Source organism: Apodemus sylvaticus, chromosome 13, assembly GCF_947179515.1.
Source record: "Apodemus sylvaticus chromosome 13, mApoSyl1.1, whole genome shotgun sequence".
NCBI lineage: Eukaryota > Metazoa > Chordata > Mammalia > Rodentia > Muridae > Apodemus > Apodemus sylvaticus.
Genome location: NC_067484.1, coordinates 93,391,250 through 93,408,832, shown reverse-complemented (window position 1 = coordinate 93,408,832; position 17,583 = coordinate 93,391,250). Strand labels below are relative to the sequence as shown.

The following is a 17,583-nucleotide window of genomic DNA, read 5'->3' as shown; positions in this document are numbered from 1 at the left end:
GCCTGCAACCCCTGTGCCTGCAACCCCTGCTCTTTGAGACAGCTGATTAGTTTAAGTTCCCAGAAGATGGAGACCAACCCCTCCTATCTGAAACCTGAGGGGCTACCCTGGCGGGACCTGAGCTCTTTATGAACCAACCACTTTGGGGGGGGGTGTTGTGTTGTGCGTGTGTGTGTGTGTGTGTGTGTGAGAGAGAGAGAGAGAGAGAGAGAGAGAGAGAGAGAGATGTTGGAATTATAGCTTGACACACCCTTCTGGTTGCTCGCTTTGTGGTTGGAAAATTCTTTGAGGCTGAAAAACCATCCCTAACCTCAAAAGTTCTAAAGACCCAAAGCCAAGGGTTCTTTTTTTTGCAACAGACACACATGCCGCTTCCTCTATTTGGATCCAAATGCCCTCTTTTTCCATTTTGTTCAGGGCATAGCCTGGATTCCACGGGATGTGAAACAGTATGGAGACAGAGCCCTTCCAGACAGCCACCTCTTTACTAGTCTGCCTTAACACTTCCTCACCTCAGAGAGCCGCCTCTGCCTCACTTGGGTTTCCCATGCTCAGCTCAACACCTGGGTTTCTTTGGTTCATTTCTAAATTCTATACAAAATATGAAAATGTGTGTGCAAGAAAGAAAAGTACTGTCAAGAATTTAACCTAGCACCATGGAGGTGGGAAGAGGAAACATCAGCTAGTTTCCTTGTCTCCTCTGTGGGCTTTGACCTTGCACAGTGACCTGTACTGTTGACAGTCTCTGCTGGTACTTGTTAGTTGTACAAGTTTTGGGCACGCTGAGGCCTGGTCTTGAATTCTAGTATAATCTCCTGAGATCTATAAGGTCCAGGGGAAAATCACTTAAGTGCCTCAGGTCAGGACACAGACATTTGGGGCTGGTGAGATGATTCAGTAGTAAAAGTGCCTGCTTCTTAGCCTGACAAACTGAGTTTAATCCCTGGGACTCACTATAGAAGAAGAGAACAAACTCCTGAAGTTGTTCTGACCACCACATAAATGCTGCGCAAGCACACACACACACACACACACACACACACACACACACACACACACGAAATGCATGCACACTCACATGCATGCGCACACATGCATCTAAATGGCAGAGGATAACGCTGGGTGTCAAAGTTTCTCAGAATGCCATCTCCGTTGTTTTCTGTGGTGGTTTGAATGAGATCGGCCTCCACAGGTTCAGATTTGAATTCCTGGTCACCAAGACATGGCACTATTGAAAGGACTGGGAGGTGTGGCCTTACTGTGCCACTAGGGGTGGGTTTTCAGGTTTCAGAAGGTACAGTCCAAGCCCAGAGGCCCTCTTCTGCTGTCTTTGGATGCGGAGCTCTCAGCTACTTCTCCAGCACCGTGTCTGCCTGCCTGCTGCCATGTTCCCTGCCAAGCTGAAAATAGACAAGTATCTAAAAGTGTAAGGCAGCCCCAATGAAATGTTTTCCTTTATCAGAGTTGCTGTGTGGTCATGGTGTCTCTTCACAACAGCAGAACACTGACTAAGACACTTGCTGAAGTGTCTCTCACTGAGCTGAAGTCTGCTCAGTAGGCTAGCTGACCTGGCCAGCAAGCCCCATGGATTCAGGTTTCCACCTTCCCAGGACTAAAATGGCCATACCGTTACACTGTGCTGTTTGAGCTTTGATTTTAAGAACTGAACTCAAGTACTTTATAGACTGAGCCATCTCTCCAGTCCTCTAATGAAGAAGAGGAAGCTAGGGATAGTGCTGCACGCCTTTGATCCGAGCACTGGGAGGCAGAAGCAGGTGGATCGCTGCAAGTTTGAGGCCAGTCTGGCAAACTCAACAGTTCCAGGACAGCCAGAGCTACATAGTGAGGCCCTGTCTCAAACAACAACAACAACAACAACAACAACAACAACAACAAGTTATAAATAATGAGAGTAAAATAAAATAAACAAAAAGGAAAAGAGGAGAAGGGAGGTGGAGGAGTGTCTCCTCATTTTTTTTCTTTATCCACCTTCTGCTATTCTTCTCCAGATAGCAGACAGGAAATGTCATTCCAAGAGAGGACATGGATTCCTTATGCTGAGTGCTGTGAGCAAAAGCTGCTCAATCCGTCAGTCTGGGATGACTTAAGCAAGGGCTTGCCTTTGGTCAGGGTAATGATTGCCTGTGGACATCACAGAAGTAGCAAGGACACTCAAGGACAACTCCTGACACATACTCTGTAAGAAATATCCAACTACTGAAGGAAGCCCTTCTTTCCCAAAGCACACAGGATGCTGGTTCACCCCCTTGGACTGTCCATCACAGACTCCACAGGGCAGACAGGACTGCACCTCACATTTAGCCCATAGGAACGACCTACTGTTGTTCAAACGTAACACTTGTTTCCATAACATGGACGGTTGCCCATACAGGAATGAACCCGGCACCAGTGCTGGCCACACCACTGGAGAACTGAGTTATTCTGGTGACCTGTGGCCTGGGTATTGGTTAGAGTTTATACAGAATGGGTAAGAACATGCTGTACAAGCGTACAACATTGTGTGTAACACCTCACATTGTATGAGTTGTGTAAGAGTGACAGGAGTGCTCTTCTACATGTACATTCACACACTGAGAATGGTTGGAAGATAAAGAAGTGGGCGTGCTTGCTCATGCCTGCTAGTCCAGTATCTGAGACACTGAGGCAGGAGGGGTAGTATACAGGGGAGTTCTTGCTCACCTAGGACACCAGAAGCATTAAGCCCTAGTATAGCAACAACCAAACAGCCAACCAACCAGCCAATCAATCAATGACTAAATAAAACAGGGAAGGCATCGCCAGTGAGAATGGACACATCCACCCAGCACGCACCCCTCCTTCATTTGAGCAAACTCCCTCTCCTGATGGATTGCGTCTTCTCTGTATATAGAGAACTTACCATCCCACAGTTGCTCTGGTGAGGACCATGTCAAACAGCAACAGCGACAAGCCAGCTGTGATGACCTGTAGAAACAACAAATACCTCAGAGCAGCAGGAGTCTGAGCCTCCCGTCTAGCTGCTGACGCCCGTTAGTCCTCTGCGTGTAGTGTGGCCCTGAACAAAAAGTGTGATGTGGAAAATGCTATGCCCTGCGGCCTGTTGGAACCCATAAAGAATCATTTAATTTTTAAGCTGCTCAAAAGAGAGGTGTAGTGCCAAAGTCACCCCATCTGCCCAAATAAGAGACTATACTAACAAGAGTGTGCTCATCCTGAAGCCATCCCTGGTAAGGGCTGCCTGCACCCCGGTCTTCCGGGTACACACTATCTGTCCATAAAGCCTCATCCCTGTGCCTCTTCTAATACCTTAGTCTTTCTCAACCGTGACACACATTCTAAGAAGCCAAGTGTTTCAGGGAGAAAGAGAGCAGTCAAACCAGTAATTTATCTGAATCATAGAAGCAGAGGTTAGCCCTAAGCCAAGATAGAGGGAAGAGGCTAGCCCTACACCTTCTAGAGCTAGAAATCCCAGAAAACTCTCAGGAATGGCAGCCACAGGGTTTAACTCCAGGACAATTGAGAAAAAATTCTGCGGGCCAAAACAGGTTCTCCAAGAAAAGGACCTGCTTTCTTGCTATGAGAGTAGGATGCAGGTTGCCAATAAGTTGTTCATACTGGGAGCGCTCAGAAGTCTTGGCTACCCCCTTCAAAGGGACGCCCCGCGTTGTCCCAGGGGCTGGCCAGGTGTCCCAGCTTGGAACATGCAGCAAGAAGATGGCCAGGAATGGGTTTGGTAAGTCCCACCTCATGCCTTATCTTTCCTTCTCTGTCTCCCATCCCGTCTTCCCCCCTTCCTTTCCTGTTTTCTGTGTTTGCTCTTGTGCATGTGCGTGGGCCCTCGTGTGCCACAGCACAGATGTGGAGGTCAGAGGACAACTTCGTGCGTCTGCCCTCATCTCCGCCTTGTTTGAAACGGGGTCTCTTGCTCACCGGCACACTCTCCAGGCTAGCCTGCTCCACCAGCCTTCGGGATTCTCCTGCCTCCTCCCATCTTGCTGCAGAAGAGCTAGGGTTACGGATGCCCACCACCATAGCTGGCTTTATTTGGGGTCTGAGCATCTGGTCCGAATTCTTGTGTGGCCACACTTTGCATTTACCTCACTTTATTGATTTTCAGCAAAAAATCTATACAAAAGGTCTCTGTATTGTCTGCAGAGACACTCCAGGCCAGGCCAGAGGACTGGGATGAAGGCTGTCTCCCTCTTCTTCCTCCCCCTCTTCCTCTTTAGTCTGTTTGAAACAGGCTCTGGAAGCTCAGGCTAGCTTTGAACTAGAGATCCTCCCACCGCGGTTTCTCACCACCTCATTTAGGACAAAGCTGATGATGGTAAATGTTAACCCTAACCTAAGGCCTGGAGCTCCTGAATGTAGCTGCCTTTAAGGACCACTGTCCTATCACGACTTCCATCTCTTCCTACCACAAGCATTTCCTCTGCACTTTCCCCCACTGTATGGCATCAAGGTTTCCCCATTTCCCTGCTTGGAGGGTTGTTGCTTCATCCTGTGTATCTGCCCCAGTCCGTCTACTCTCACTTTAAATGCCACTCCCCTGTTCATTCCTGTTCATTACAAAGCTTGAACAAAGCTAGCTATCCCCACAGTCCCTCTTTTCTTTCAAAACATTTGTTGTGTCCTGGCAGCGCACCAAGAGTGACACACTTGGAACTGGCAGGAGGGGAAGTTTGCAGCCCCCGTGGCTATTAGCTGTAGTGACTGCCTTATGCACTGCAACACTCCACTGCGACTTACACCTTACACCCTTTCTCTTTCTCTGTCACTGGAAACAGCTCATTTTCCTTTAAAAATGTTTACATTTATTTATTGAGTATGTGTGTGTGTGTGTGTGTGTGTGAGTGTATGTGTGTGAATGTGTGTGTGAATGTATGTGTATGAATGTGTGTGAGTCTGTGTGTGAGTGTGTGAGTATATGTGTGTGTGAGTGTATGTGTGTGTGTATTGTGAGTGTGTGTGTGAGTCTGTGTGTGTGAGTATATATGTGAGTGTGTTATGTGTGTGTGAGTCTGTGAGTGTGTGTGTGTATGTGAGTATGTGTGTGTTTGAGTGTGTGTTTGTGTGTGTGAGTATATGTGTGTGTGAGTGTATGTGTGTGTATTGTGAGTGTGTGTGTGAGTATATGTGTGTGTGAGTGTGTGTGTGAGTGTGTGTGTGTGAGCCTGTGAGTGTGTATGTGAGTATGTGTGTGTTTGAGTGTGTGTTTGTGTGTGTGAGTGTATGTGTGTGAATGTGTGTGTGAATGTATGTGTGTGAATGTGTGTGTGAATGTATGTGTGTGAATGTGTGTGAGTCTGTGTGAGTATGAGTGTGTGAGTATATGTGTGTGTGTATTGTGAGTGTGTGTGTGTGAGTCTGTGAGTGTGTGTGTGAGTATATGTGTGAGTGTGTGTATGTGTGAGTGTATGTGTGAGTCTGTGAGTGTGTGTGTATGTGAGTATGTGTGTGTTTGAGTGTGTGTTTGTGTGTGTGAGTGTGTGTCACAGTCTGCCTGTACAGAAGCTGGCTCTCTCCTTCTACCATGTGGGCTCTGGGGAGTGAACTCAGGCAGTCAGTCAGGTGTGGCAGTGAGTGGCTTTACATTCTGAGCCATCTCTGGTCCTCCTTTGTCCTCCGTCAGATCTTACAGTGGCCTCCTCTGCCCATGTCTCTCCTAGTCTCTGACTGCCTTTTTTGTGAGACTTTGTCCTTCCTGAGAAAAGGCAGGTGTCCCTTGTCAGGAATAGTCTCACCCAGACCTGCATGTCTGTACCTCCAGAAGGTTCTGGAACTTGGGAGTAATCCTGACTGCCAGGAGTCAGGCAGCTGGCCTCATTGTGCCTGTGAACAGTGTCTTTTGCCAAGAAAAACATGTCTTAAAGTTTTCAAACCAGTCCTTACTTGAAAATCAGTTTGGTCTAACAGCCATGCTGGTGCCTCTGCCTCTGCTCCTTCCTGGAAATGTTTGTGCAACCTCCCACCTTCCTCCTGAACATGTTTGCAAGCTCTTCCAAAGCTCTCTCTTTTAACAAGCAAGGCTGCTGACGGCTGTGACACTTGCTGAAATGTTATAAATCAGTGTGGCTTGTTTCTGTCAAAAATGCAGCTTGCTTGGCAGGGCTACTGTGGAGTGAAACAAGATGCTTTCCATCCGCTCTGTAAGAATTGTCATGGTCTTTAGCTTTTATACTTTTCCCCCTTCCATTATTACAGCAGTGGCAAACTCAGTAAGGTAAGTAAGACTGCCAGGCAGTCTGGCTGCTCACGCAGTGATCACTCAGTAAACGGCTTCCAAATGCTGCCCTCTCCATGGCTGAGTGTCAGATTCACATCTGCTCAAAGTGATAGTTTTCTGTACACCACAGTCCTTCAGGACTACTGGGAATACTCCTCAGCGCCAATGCTGAGCTTGTACCAAAGGGCCACTCCACTCATAACCCCACCTATGAGGAAGTAAAAGCCAGAGGCTGAGTGTCCCAGGCCAGAACATAAAATAGATCATAAATAGTTCAGGCAGGGTAAGGCCTAAGCAGTAGAGGCCTCTTTTGGCTAACAGGTGAGGGCTGGGATTCAGAGGCTGGGGTGTGCCCCAGGGACTATTGGCCTATGTCACTGAGAGGAAAACCAAAGCCTTGTCTCCTAGCTCATTCTTCTTTTATGGCCAGGAACTCAAGAAATGGCCTCATAAGCCTGCTGCAGGTGGCTTTAAAAAACCACTGGAAGGGCTGGGGAGATCACTAAGTTAGTAAACCACCTGCCACACAAGTAGGGATCTCAATGAAGTCTCTAGAATCTGCAAAAAAGATGGCATGGCAGCAGGTGCTTGTAAATCCTGTGGGGTCTTAAGATAGGAGGCAGAGAGAGGCAGGTCCCTGGAGCTCACAGGCCGACCTGGCCAGCCTACTTGATGAGTTCCAGGCCAGTAAGAGATTGTATCTCAAACAACTGGCAGAAAGACACTTGAGAAGTGACACTCGAGACCTATACAACCATGACACAAGCACACAATACACATGCACACCCACATTACACAAGCACACAATACACATGCACACCCACATTCACATATGTACACATACAGACCTCATATTTTCATGCACCCATACTCACAGTGGCATCATTCACAACAGAGTTAAGAGCAACTAAAATGTCCACTGAGAGAGAAGCTGGTAAAGAAACTCACTCACAATGGAGGCACCATTCAGCTTTTAAAAAGAGGAAATTCTGAAACTTAATTCAGCATGGGTGTTAGGCCAAGTGAAATCAGATTCCATATATGTAAGGCATCTAGTCACAAAACGCACAGAGGAAAAAAGGAGCTGCCATGGCCTGGAGGAGCCCAGAAAGGAACGCTATTGATGAATGAGTACAGTTTCAGTTTAGAAAGATGATCTGTTGAGGGAGACAGTAGTGAGGGTTACACAATGGTATAAATCCATTTAATGTTACTAGACTGTCCATTTGTGGTGGTTTGAATAATGGCCCATAAAGACTTCTGGCTTAGTCAGGGTTTCTATTCCTGCACAAACATCATGACCAAGAAGCAAATTGGAGAGGAAAGGGTTTATTCAGCTTACACCTTCCACATTGCTGCTGATCACCAAAGGAAGTCAGGACTGGAACTCAGGCAGGTCAGGAAGCAGGAGCTGATGCAGAGGCCATGGAGGGATGTTTCTTACTGGCTTGCTTCCCCTGGCTTGCTCAGCCTGCTCTCTCATAGAATCCAAGACTACCAGCCCAGAGATGGCACCACTCACAAGGGGCCCTCCCCCCTCGATCACTAATGGAGAAAATGGCCACAGCTGGATCTCATGGAGGCACTTCCTCACCTGAAGCTCCTTTCTCTGTGATAACTCCAGTCTGTGTCAAGTTGACACACAAAACCAGTCAGTATAGACTTCTATTGTTAAATGCTTGGTCACCAGGGAGTAGCAGTATTCGAAAGGATTAGAAGGATTAGGAGGTGCTGGAAGAAGTGTGTCACTGGGGGTGGGCTTCAGGGTTTCAAATCCCATGTCAAGCTCGGAGTCTCTTTCTTAGCCTGTGGATCAGGATGTAGCTCTCAGCTACTGCGCCAGTGCCATGGGGATTGCCATGCTTCCCATCATGGTGATAACCGGCTAACCTCCTGAAACTGTAATCCAGCCCTAATTAAATACTTTCTTTTATGGGAGTTGCCTTGGTCTTGGTGCCTCTTCACAGCAACAAGGACACCACTCAAGAAAGCGTATGGTTCTGGAGACATGGCTCAGCAGTAAAAGCATTTACTGTGCAATTGTGAGGAGCTGAGTTCAGAAACCCATGTGTCATTGCCAGGTGGGCAAATCATCCTGCCTGGTGGGTCCCCTGAACAAGCTGGCTGGTGAGCCCAGCCTCAAGGCTGACTGAGAGACTTTGCCTCATGAATGAGGTGGAAAAGGAACAGAGGATGACTCCCAGCATCAACCTTGAACCTTCTGTTGTTTCTGAGACAGGGTCTCACTATATAGCTCTGGCCTTTCTGGAACTCACTATGTAGACCAGGCTGCCCTTAAACTCACAGAGATCTGCTTCTGCCTCATGGGCTCTGATAAAGGTGGCTACCACTATGCCCAGCTCTCATGACTCTTTAAGAAAAAAGTAATATGCATGTTGCCTGCTTCTGCCCCAGGTGTCCCCTCGCCTGCTGTGGCTGTAGTTTTGGGCTTCTTCTGCCCCAGGCCCCCCTCTTCTCTGGCTGTAGTTTTTTCTACACAATTTCTGAGCCTCATATCACTTTCTTTCCTCAGTGAGTGGTCCCTGCAGGGGCCATTGCAGAGGTCTGCCCACAGGATTCCGGCTCACCTCTTAGAAGTCCATCCCTACCCTCATGCATATATCTGACTGTATCAGGCATTTCTTCTCCGGTTTTCCATAGTCCTTTGACACCACACATGCCAAACTGTACTCACACGTTTGTTCTAGTCTCCCTAAGCAGGGTGGGTGCCACTTGGCTGTGTGTGCTCAAAGATCTTCATAGGCAGAGTTTTGTGTAACCACACTAGGCTATCAGAGCTGGGCACAGTCTGTGAGGCCACAGCACTGCTCACAGTGCTGTAAGACCACTTAGAATCTTTCACATGAGGGAATAACTGGAACCGAGGCTTAATAAGATACCCTTCTGCCCCTCGCTGCTACTTATCTCTGCCCTTGGGTAGGAAGGCCGCCACAGAAAAGGACTGAGATCACCCTGGTGCCAAGTCAACAAGGCAGGCCAGGTTCTAGTCATTCTACTGAAATCCTGGACCAACTGACTATAGCTTTGGAAACTGGGGAACTAAGAATGCAGAATCCTACTGTTGGATGTCATGGTTGGAAGACAGGAGGGGACATTTCTTACAAGAAGGCAGAAAGAGTTCTGACAGACAGACAGGACAAGAGGTATTTATCTATTCTTTCCATGTGTATATGATTATGCATGCTTACATGCATGTGAGCATGTATGTAAGGTGTGTGTGTGTGTGTGTGTGAGTGTAGGTCAGAGATTGATGTAATGAATTTTCCTCAACTCTTTCACCTTGTTCTTTGAGGCAGAGTCTCTTAATTAAGCAGAACTCACCAGGATAGCCAGTTACTAGATAGTTTGTTCTTGGGATCCCCATCTCTGCCTCCTGAGGCTGCTAGACTCACAGGTGAGCTACCACGCCTGCCCACCACAGGTAGGGATTGAACTCTTGTCCTCTTGCTGTGTAACAAGTGCTTTAACCTCTGAGATACTTCCTCAGCCGCAGAGTGTTGTTCCAGACAAGATGTTCCAGTATCACCTGGGAGCTTGCAGGAACTATAGCAGCTCAGACTCCAGCCCACACCTAAGGAACAGAGGGTCCTGGAGCTAATGCTCAGAGACAGCATGCATTCTTAGTATGGGAGCTGTGTTCTGCACCTGCAGCTCCAGCAGCACACATAAGACACACTTTCTCCAGCTGCCCTGCCACACCTCCAGGGGCCAGATGAGTGGTCACACAGCAGCTGGACCGAGTGGGTCTTACACCTCTCCAGGACTGCAGAACTTAGAAGACTATGGCAGTCCTGGAATCTACACTGCAAACTTACACAGAGATGCCCCAAGCCTAGCCTTATTTTTAAGTTCAAAGGAAGTCTAATATGACATTAATAACTTGCCAGATGGTGGTGGCACACCTTTAATCCCAGTACTCAGAAGGCAGAAGCAGGCAGATCTGAGTTTGAGTCAAGCCTAATCTATAGAGTGAATTTCTGGACAGCCAGGGCTACACAGAGAAATCCTGTCTCAAAAAAAACAAAACCAAACTAAAATCAAAACAAACAAACGGAAGAGGAGGCTTTTTGTCCCCTCCTAAGATCCAAGGAGTTCTTCTGTATTCCTGAGATGAAAACCATGCTAAGATTAAGAACTTTATTTGACATTCTTTAAATATTTAAATAGCCCTTATTATTCACCCTGTAATTTATTACCACGACTAGTGTAATTATTAATGAGAAACAACTCCTGCTAACCTTCAGACATGACTATTAATAGTATTTGATATTGCTCATTAAAATATATGGACTGTTCATTTTGTCAACCTTATAAGCATAATGGTGCTGAGAACACAGGCGAGGAACACGAAGGGTTAAGTCTGCATTAAGGAAAGACAATTGCTATACAAAGAACCTGTGCAAATACCTAGCTTTTATGAGAGAAGCAGTAGGAGGACAGAATTAGGGAAATGTGATGTGAATTTTTAGGTTGAGGTAAGGAAGGGGAAAAAGTAACCAATATATGGAGGATATAAAATGTCCCAGATAATCAGGCTCTCTGGAGCGTATATGCCATCTCAGGAGATCCCTCCTGGAGCCCACAATGGGCAAACACCCTGATCACAACACAGTGTCTCCTGAGTCCTAGGTCAAGCTCTCTCTTCTTGAAGCAAGCTGACTCCCCACAGTGGCTTTGCTTAACTCTAACAATGTCAATCTGTCTTGGCAATTTTCAACCTTTGCCATATATGCAGAATCTTATGGGAATCAAAATAAAAATAAAAAAGCAAATAAGACCTCAGTATACCCTGTTCTATTCCATCAGGACTTTTTTGTTTGTTTGTTTTTCGAGACAGGGTTTCTCTGTGTAGCCCTGGTTGTCCTGGAACTCACTCTGTAGACCAGGCTGGCCTCGAACTCAGAAATCTGCCTGCCTCTGCCTCCCAAGTGCTGGGATTACAGGCATGCGCCACCACGCCCGGCCCCATCAGGACTTTTTAGGGCACAGATATGACACACTTCAGATCACTTCCTCATGACTCTTGGAACAGGATATGGTTGGATCCCTGATTATTGCTATATTACTAATTTGAGTGTTGCAGTCTTAGTCAGGGTTTCTATTCCTGCACAAACATCATGACCAAGCAGCAAGTTGGGGAGGAAAGGGTTTATTGATCTTATACTTCCATGTTGCAGTTCATCACTAAAAGAAATCAGGACTGGAACTCAAGCAGGTCAGGAAGCAGGAGCTGATGCAGAGGCCATGGAGGGATGTTTCTTACTAGCTTGCTTCCCCTGGCTTGCCCGGCTTGCTCAGCCTGCTCTTTTATAGAACCCAAGAGCACCAGCCCAGGGATGGCACCACCCACAAGGGGCCCTCCCCCCTCGATCACTAATTGAGAAAATGCCCCACAGCTGGATCTCATGGAGCCACTTCCCCAACTGAAGCTCCTTTCTCTGTGATAACTCCAGCCTGTGTCAAGTTGATGCACAAAACCAGCCAGTAAAATTTGAGTAAAAGTATCCATTCAATCATCAACATCACAGAACCACTTTATAACACAGCCGGCTAAGCCAGAACTTGGTAAACAAGATCTCATTAGTTCTGCCTTGTCATCACTGTGGGCTCGCCTATCTCACTCTTTACATTCTCACCTACAAAGGATGGCAGTTCTGATTTCCTCTCTTCAGCGTTATTATCCAGCATTCTCGCAAGGACTTATGGGCCATTCGTTCACCATCCTTGGTGTGATGTTTGTATATGCTTGGCTGAGGGAATGGCACTATTAAAAAGTGTAGCCTTGTTGGAGTGGGTGTGTCACTGTGGGTGTGGACCTCATCCTAGCAGCCTAGAAGCCACTATTCTGCTATCAGCCTTCAGATGAAGACGTAGAATTCTCAGCTCTTCTTGTACCATGCCTGCCATGTTCCTGCCTTGATGATAATGGACTGAACCTCTGAACCTGTAAGCCAGCCCCAATTAAATGTTGTCCTTTATGGTGTCCGTTCATAGCAGTAAAACCGTAAGACACTTGGAGATCTGCCTATTTAGACTCTTGGCCCATTTTAAAGACTACATAGCAGCCTTATTCATAATAGCCAGCAGCTGGAAAGAACCCAGATGTCCTTCAACAGAGGAATGGATACATAAAACATGGTATATTTACACAATGGAATACTACTCAGATATTAAAAACAATGAATTCATGAAATTCTTAGGCAAATGGATGGAACTAGAAAATATCATCCTGAGTGAGGTAACCCAATCACAAAATAACACACATGGTATGCACTCCCTGATAAGTGGATATTAGCCCAGAAGCTCAGCATAAACAAGATACAATTCACAGACTATACGAAGCTCAAGAAGAAGGTAGACCGAAGTGTGGGTACTTTGGTTTTTCTGAGAAAGGGAACAAAATACTCACAGGAGCAATTATGGAGACAAAGTGTGGGGCAGAAACTGCAGGAAAGGCCACCCAAAGACTGTCCTACATGGGGATTCATCCTATAAACATTCACCAAACCCCAACACTATTGTGGATGACAAGAAGTGCTTGCAGAAAGGAACCTGATATGGCTGTCTCCTGAGGGGCCCTGCCAGAGCCTTACAGATAGAGACAGATGCTAGCAGCCAACCATTGGACTGAGCATGGGGTCCCCGATGGAGGAGTTGGAGGGAGAACTGGAGGAGCTGAAGGGGTTTGCAGCCCCATGGGAAGAATGATATCAGCCAACCAGACACCCCAGGGCTCCCAGGGACTCAGGGGTACGCATGGTTCCAGCTGCAGTTGCAGTGGAGGGATGCCTTGTTGGGCATCAGTGGGAGGAGAGGTCCTTGGTCATATGAAGGCTCAACAGATGCCCTAGAGTGGGGAAATTGAGGGGAGGTAGGTGGGAGTGGGTTGGGCAGAGGGGCATCTTCTTGGAGGCATGGCTGGGAGGATGGGTTGGGGGTTTACTGGGAGGGGGGAAACCGGGAAAGGTTATAACATTTGAAATGTAAATGAAGAATATATTCAATAAAAAATTTTAAAAAGAGCTACATATTCTAGATGTAAACATTTTTAATTGTGTGTATGTCTGTGTGTGGGGGGAGGGGGGCTGTACACAAGTTCAGTGCGATAGACACCAGCAGAGGGCCCTGGATTCTTTGGAGCTGGAGCTGCAGGCATTTGTGAGCCGCCCTACATGGGAACTGAACGTGGGTTCTCTGCAAGGGCGGCTGTGTGGTTAACCTCTGAGCCGTTTCTCCAGCTCCACTCAGTATCTAAGCACAGGTCCCACATCAGCACATGATTGTCTGAGTCTTTTGTAGCTCAAAGTTTTTAATATCAACAGAAGCCAAATAAGCTGCCTTTCTTCTTCTTGCTTGAGCTTTTGGTCTCATAGCCACATTTTAAGTAACAAGGAATTCTAAATCACTATTTTATCCAGTGTCTTCATTGACAGGCTCACACATACCAAAGCTATTACGTGCTTTCCTTTTTATAGAACTATTCTCTATGGATCCTTTGAACACACAATATGAGTTTTCTAAATTATACAATAGTTCACTTGATATTTCTAACAACTGCCCAGTGCAATATTAGGGAGTTAGCCAACATGCTCTATGCTATGAATCCTTTTATTACTCAGAAGAAATCTGATTAGGCTACTGAATGAACATGAGAAATGAGACTCTAGAACATCTCACATAGTATGTTTCTTGGAAAGGCTGGTAAGCACTTCTTTGAAGTGGGAACAGGAATGGAGGGTGACTCACCTGCCCCTGCACTTTTATTGGGCAATGTTATTTCTCTGTCCATTATGAACATGGTTTCTGTTAAAATGTCAGTCTTTAGCCTAAGAGTGCTTCTTCAATTTGAAGCAATTCCTTTCTTCTTTCCTCCCTCTTTTCTTTCTTTTTGTGGTTCTGGATATTGAACCTAGAGATTCATGTGCTAGGCCAGTGTCTACTGCTGCGCACAATATTGCTAATTCCAGAATGTGGGTCCCTCGTGGCTCTGTCCCTGTTATTGTCAGATACTTAGCTCTTCACTACTCCCCACCCCAACCCTGTCATTTTTGTGTGTGAATGTTCTTTGTAAAATAACTACAGGGCCTGTAGGCAACACCTTCTTCTACCAGGGAAAGTTTCCTCCTACAGGGAATGGACTCTAGTTCCTCAGGGATGCAGGCGGGGTGGGGGTGGCAGCACGGGGTTCTCAGGGAGGCAGCTCTGGTGAGGTGGTTCCCTCTGCTTTTCCTAGCCACTCAGACTTGGGGACTTGGTGGGTCTGAACCTCCTCATTCATGAAGGTCTGGCTGCTGGAGGCTCTGAATCTGAAGTCTCCCATCCCACCCCATGCAAACTCAGACAACAGTCTAAACTTACTGAACATTTACTATAGGTACCCCCTACAAGGATTCTGTCCCACAAGACTTTCCCTCTCTAGGCTAGGCCACAGCCTGCATGCTGCCTCGGAATTTAGCAAGCATCTCATAAGAAAACTGGAATTACCTTCCTGACTCTTCTGGTTTCCAACCCTTCAATAGATCCATTGTCTATTAGTTTTTCCTTCCCTGAGAATATGTCCTCTTGGACCAAACCAAATATTGAGCTCACATCTAGAAATAGGACAAACCTTTCCTCCTTACCCATCCCTACCAAAAACAAATAACAATCAAAACAAAACAAAACCAAATCAAAAACATAGCTTGTGTTTCTCAGTCTACCTGAGGAGGGTTCTTCCCTCTCTGGAAATGTATTTCATCCAATTCTTACTGCTTGTATACCTCTCCAACTGCCTTAAAAATATGACACACGCAACTTCTTTTCTTCCTGGTTGTTTCTGTTGAAATGCTAGCTTGTTACAAGGTTCAGAATTCTAGTCTGAAATGAAAGGCTCCCCTTTATTATATAAAAGGAAAAAGAGAGTCAGCGATATGATCTAAAGGCTGCTGGCTTTCAATACCCGCTTGGCCAACCACTATTTCCCTGCAGCTATTGGATGCCACACTGAGGCAATGTGGGAAAAGCCTTGTAGGAACTCTTCCAAACATCTTTCTCATCAGCAACCATCATACTAACACGTCATCACAATGTTAATTAACTTTCTTATTTTCTAAATTATAGTCCAGTGTTTTATGTCCAACAGCCTGGAGCGCAAGAACGCTCTCCAGGGCACAGTCTCTGCTTGAGCTGTGTGACTATGGCGACTCCACTGGTCCCTTCTCTCCTACCAGTCTCTGGGGCAGGAAGCTCTGATGCTTTCACAGCTAGCCTTTCATTCTCTTCCAAGTTTCCAGCAGAGGGAAGAAGAGTTCCTCCGACTGCACAGTTACTGAGCTCATTATACTCGTTAATGGGATCCTGAGACTCAAAGGCGGGACATTTGGTCTCCTTCTTCTCTGGATTCTGTACGACAAAGTCTCTAGACTCTCTGTTTCAATGTGTTGGGGTTGTGGAGGGGATGGAAAGGACGCCTTATCTCCCATGGGAAACAAAGGCCTAATGTCTTACAGCCAGGCTGCAGTGCCTTTACTTCTGCTTGTTTCCTGCCTGCCTACTATTCCTGGGTGTGTCTCTTCTTGGTCTGTAATCCAACAAGCAAGTAGGGGGTAGAGGAACTCAGGCACCAAAACCTTAAATAAGAGCAAGTCTTCCTCCTCCTCCTCCTCCTCTTCCTCCTGCTGCTCCTCCTCCCCCTCTCTCTTCCCTCACTCTCCTTCTGTCCTTTTTCTTGTTTCCACACCAACACTTGGCATCAAAGGCAGGGAGGACCCTGTCTATACCAGGCAAGCACTTTACCACAGTTACACCCCTGCCCTAAAAAATCTACCTCAATCATACCAGTTAGGATTCTGTCTAAGCTCCACTTCACAATTACTTGGCAACAGCCAGGTATGCCCCGTCCCACAGTTGCCTGGCAACAGCCAGGTAGGCCTGCCCCACTATAAAAGAGGGCGCTGGGCCCCCTCCTCTCTCTATCTCTCTTACCTCTTGGTACTCTTACCTCTTACTCCTCCCCTCCCCCCTCTCTCCACATGGTCATGGCCAGCCTCCACTTCTCTACTCTCTCCCTCTCTCTCTGCCTTTCTCTGCCTCCACTACTCCATTAAGTCCCATCTTCTACCCTAAGTAAACTCTACTCTATTTCATGTCTGTGTGTTTCTGGTCCCTCAGGGGAAGAGATGCCCACTGGTGCACCCCCTTCCCCCACACTGCCGCATACAATATTCTCTAAAACCTCTTTTTCTTTTCATGAACACAACAATACCCTCTCTCCTAGACTTGAAATCGTCCTGGAACAGATTACAGAAGTCTTGCTCCTTCTTCCTTGAGGAGGATTCCAACACTTCTCTCAAGGCCATATTAATATCATGTCTATTGAACTCATGTTCTATTGAACCTTCTGGGTGTTCACCACCCATTGGATGGTGTCCCATCCTATGATGAGTCAAAAATAAGTTGGCTATATGTTATTACAATTTTCTTTACAGAAAGGGGTTACAAAATCAGCCACATATTGCTTCTTTTCCAAGTTAGTTTAAAAAGCCACGAGCCTGGGTCTGTTCCAGTTTTTGTTTGTTTCTGTGGTGCTGGGGGTTGAACCCAGTCTTGTGCTCCTTAAGCAAACTCTCTCCGACTAAGCTATGTTCCCATCTAGCCATTCTGATAAATGTAAAGCATCTGATTGTATAAGGACAAAGGGGAACCTGGAACCACCCCAATATTCCTGCAAACTGCATTCAGCAGCAGCCTGGCATCTGCCTGCCGTGTGCCAGGCCAGTTCCTCTGCCTGGCCCTTTGCATTCTCATGGTGACACTTGATTCAGGGAATGGGCCCTTCTGCTGCCGGCTGCTCACAAAATGATGAATTCCTGCCAGTTATATTTTTAGCCCTCTGTCCTGTGGATCAAAGGTTCCAGCAGTTCTCAAATCCCAGAGGACCCCGCTGCTGCAGATGAAGGGCCTGTGGCCAAGGTATCCTTATTTTTTAACTTTTGATCCAGAGGGTAGATATAATCTCTCAGACTGCTGTTAGAAATGAGGTAAACTTACACTCAAAGGCGTCCTAAATAAAAATCCATCATGCTTTACCCAAGGCCATGACAATCATTTCATCTCCGCTGATACAATGCCTTCACTGCATCTTCCTTGTTATTCTTCACCACAGCAGAGGGGAACAATAGACATGCCAGAAATGAGTGTCAGTGTTCAAACGTAGGCGATATGGTGTCTACTCAGAAGCCTTTGCTGCTTTTGACCCACCTCCTTCCTTTAGCCAGCAATTCCCGAGGAAGCACCACTTGGGAGAAACGAGCCTTCATATGATAGCATGCGGTTCCATGTGAGTGATCTAAGGAGAT

General features: G+C 46.7%; 1 protein-coding gene across 3 annotated transcripts in view; it reads right to left on the bottom strand.

Annotated features, from left to right (window-relative positions):
- Positions 1-17,583, bottom strand: part of Tmem241 (transmembrane protein 241) — a 130,205-nt gene that overhangs the window by 8,538 nt on the left and 104,084 nt on the right. Inside the window, exon 14 of one of the 3 annotated variants that reach the window (XM_052155748.1) lies at positions 2,900-2,964. The exons of the other annotated variants lie outside the window; for them this stretch is intronic. Within the exon in view, the coding sequence (XP_052011708.1) occupies positions 2,900-2,964 (65 nt within the window). The remainder of the gene's footprint in view (positions 1-2,899; positions 2,965-17,583) is intronic. 3 annotated transcript variants of the gene reach the window in all.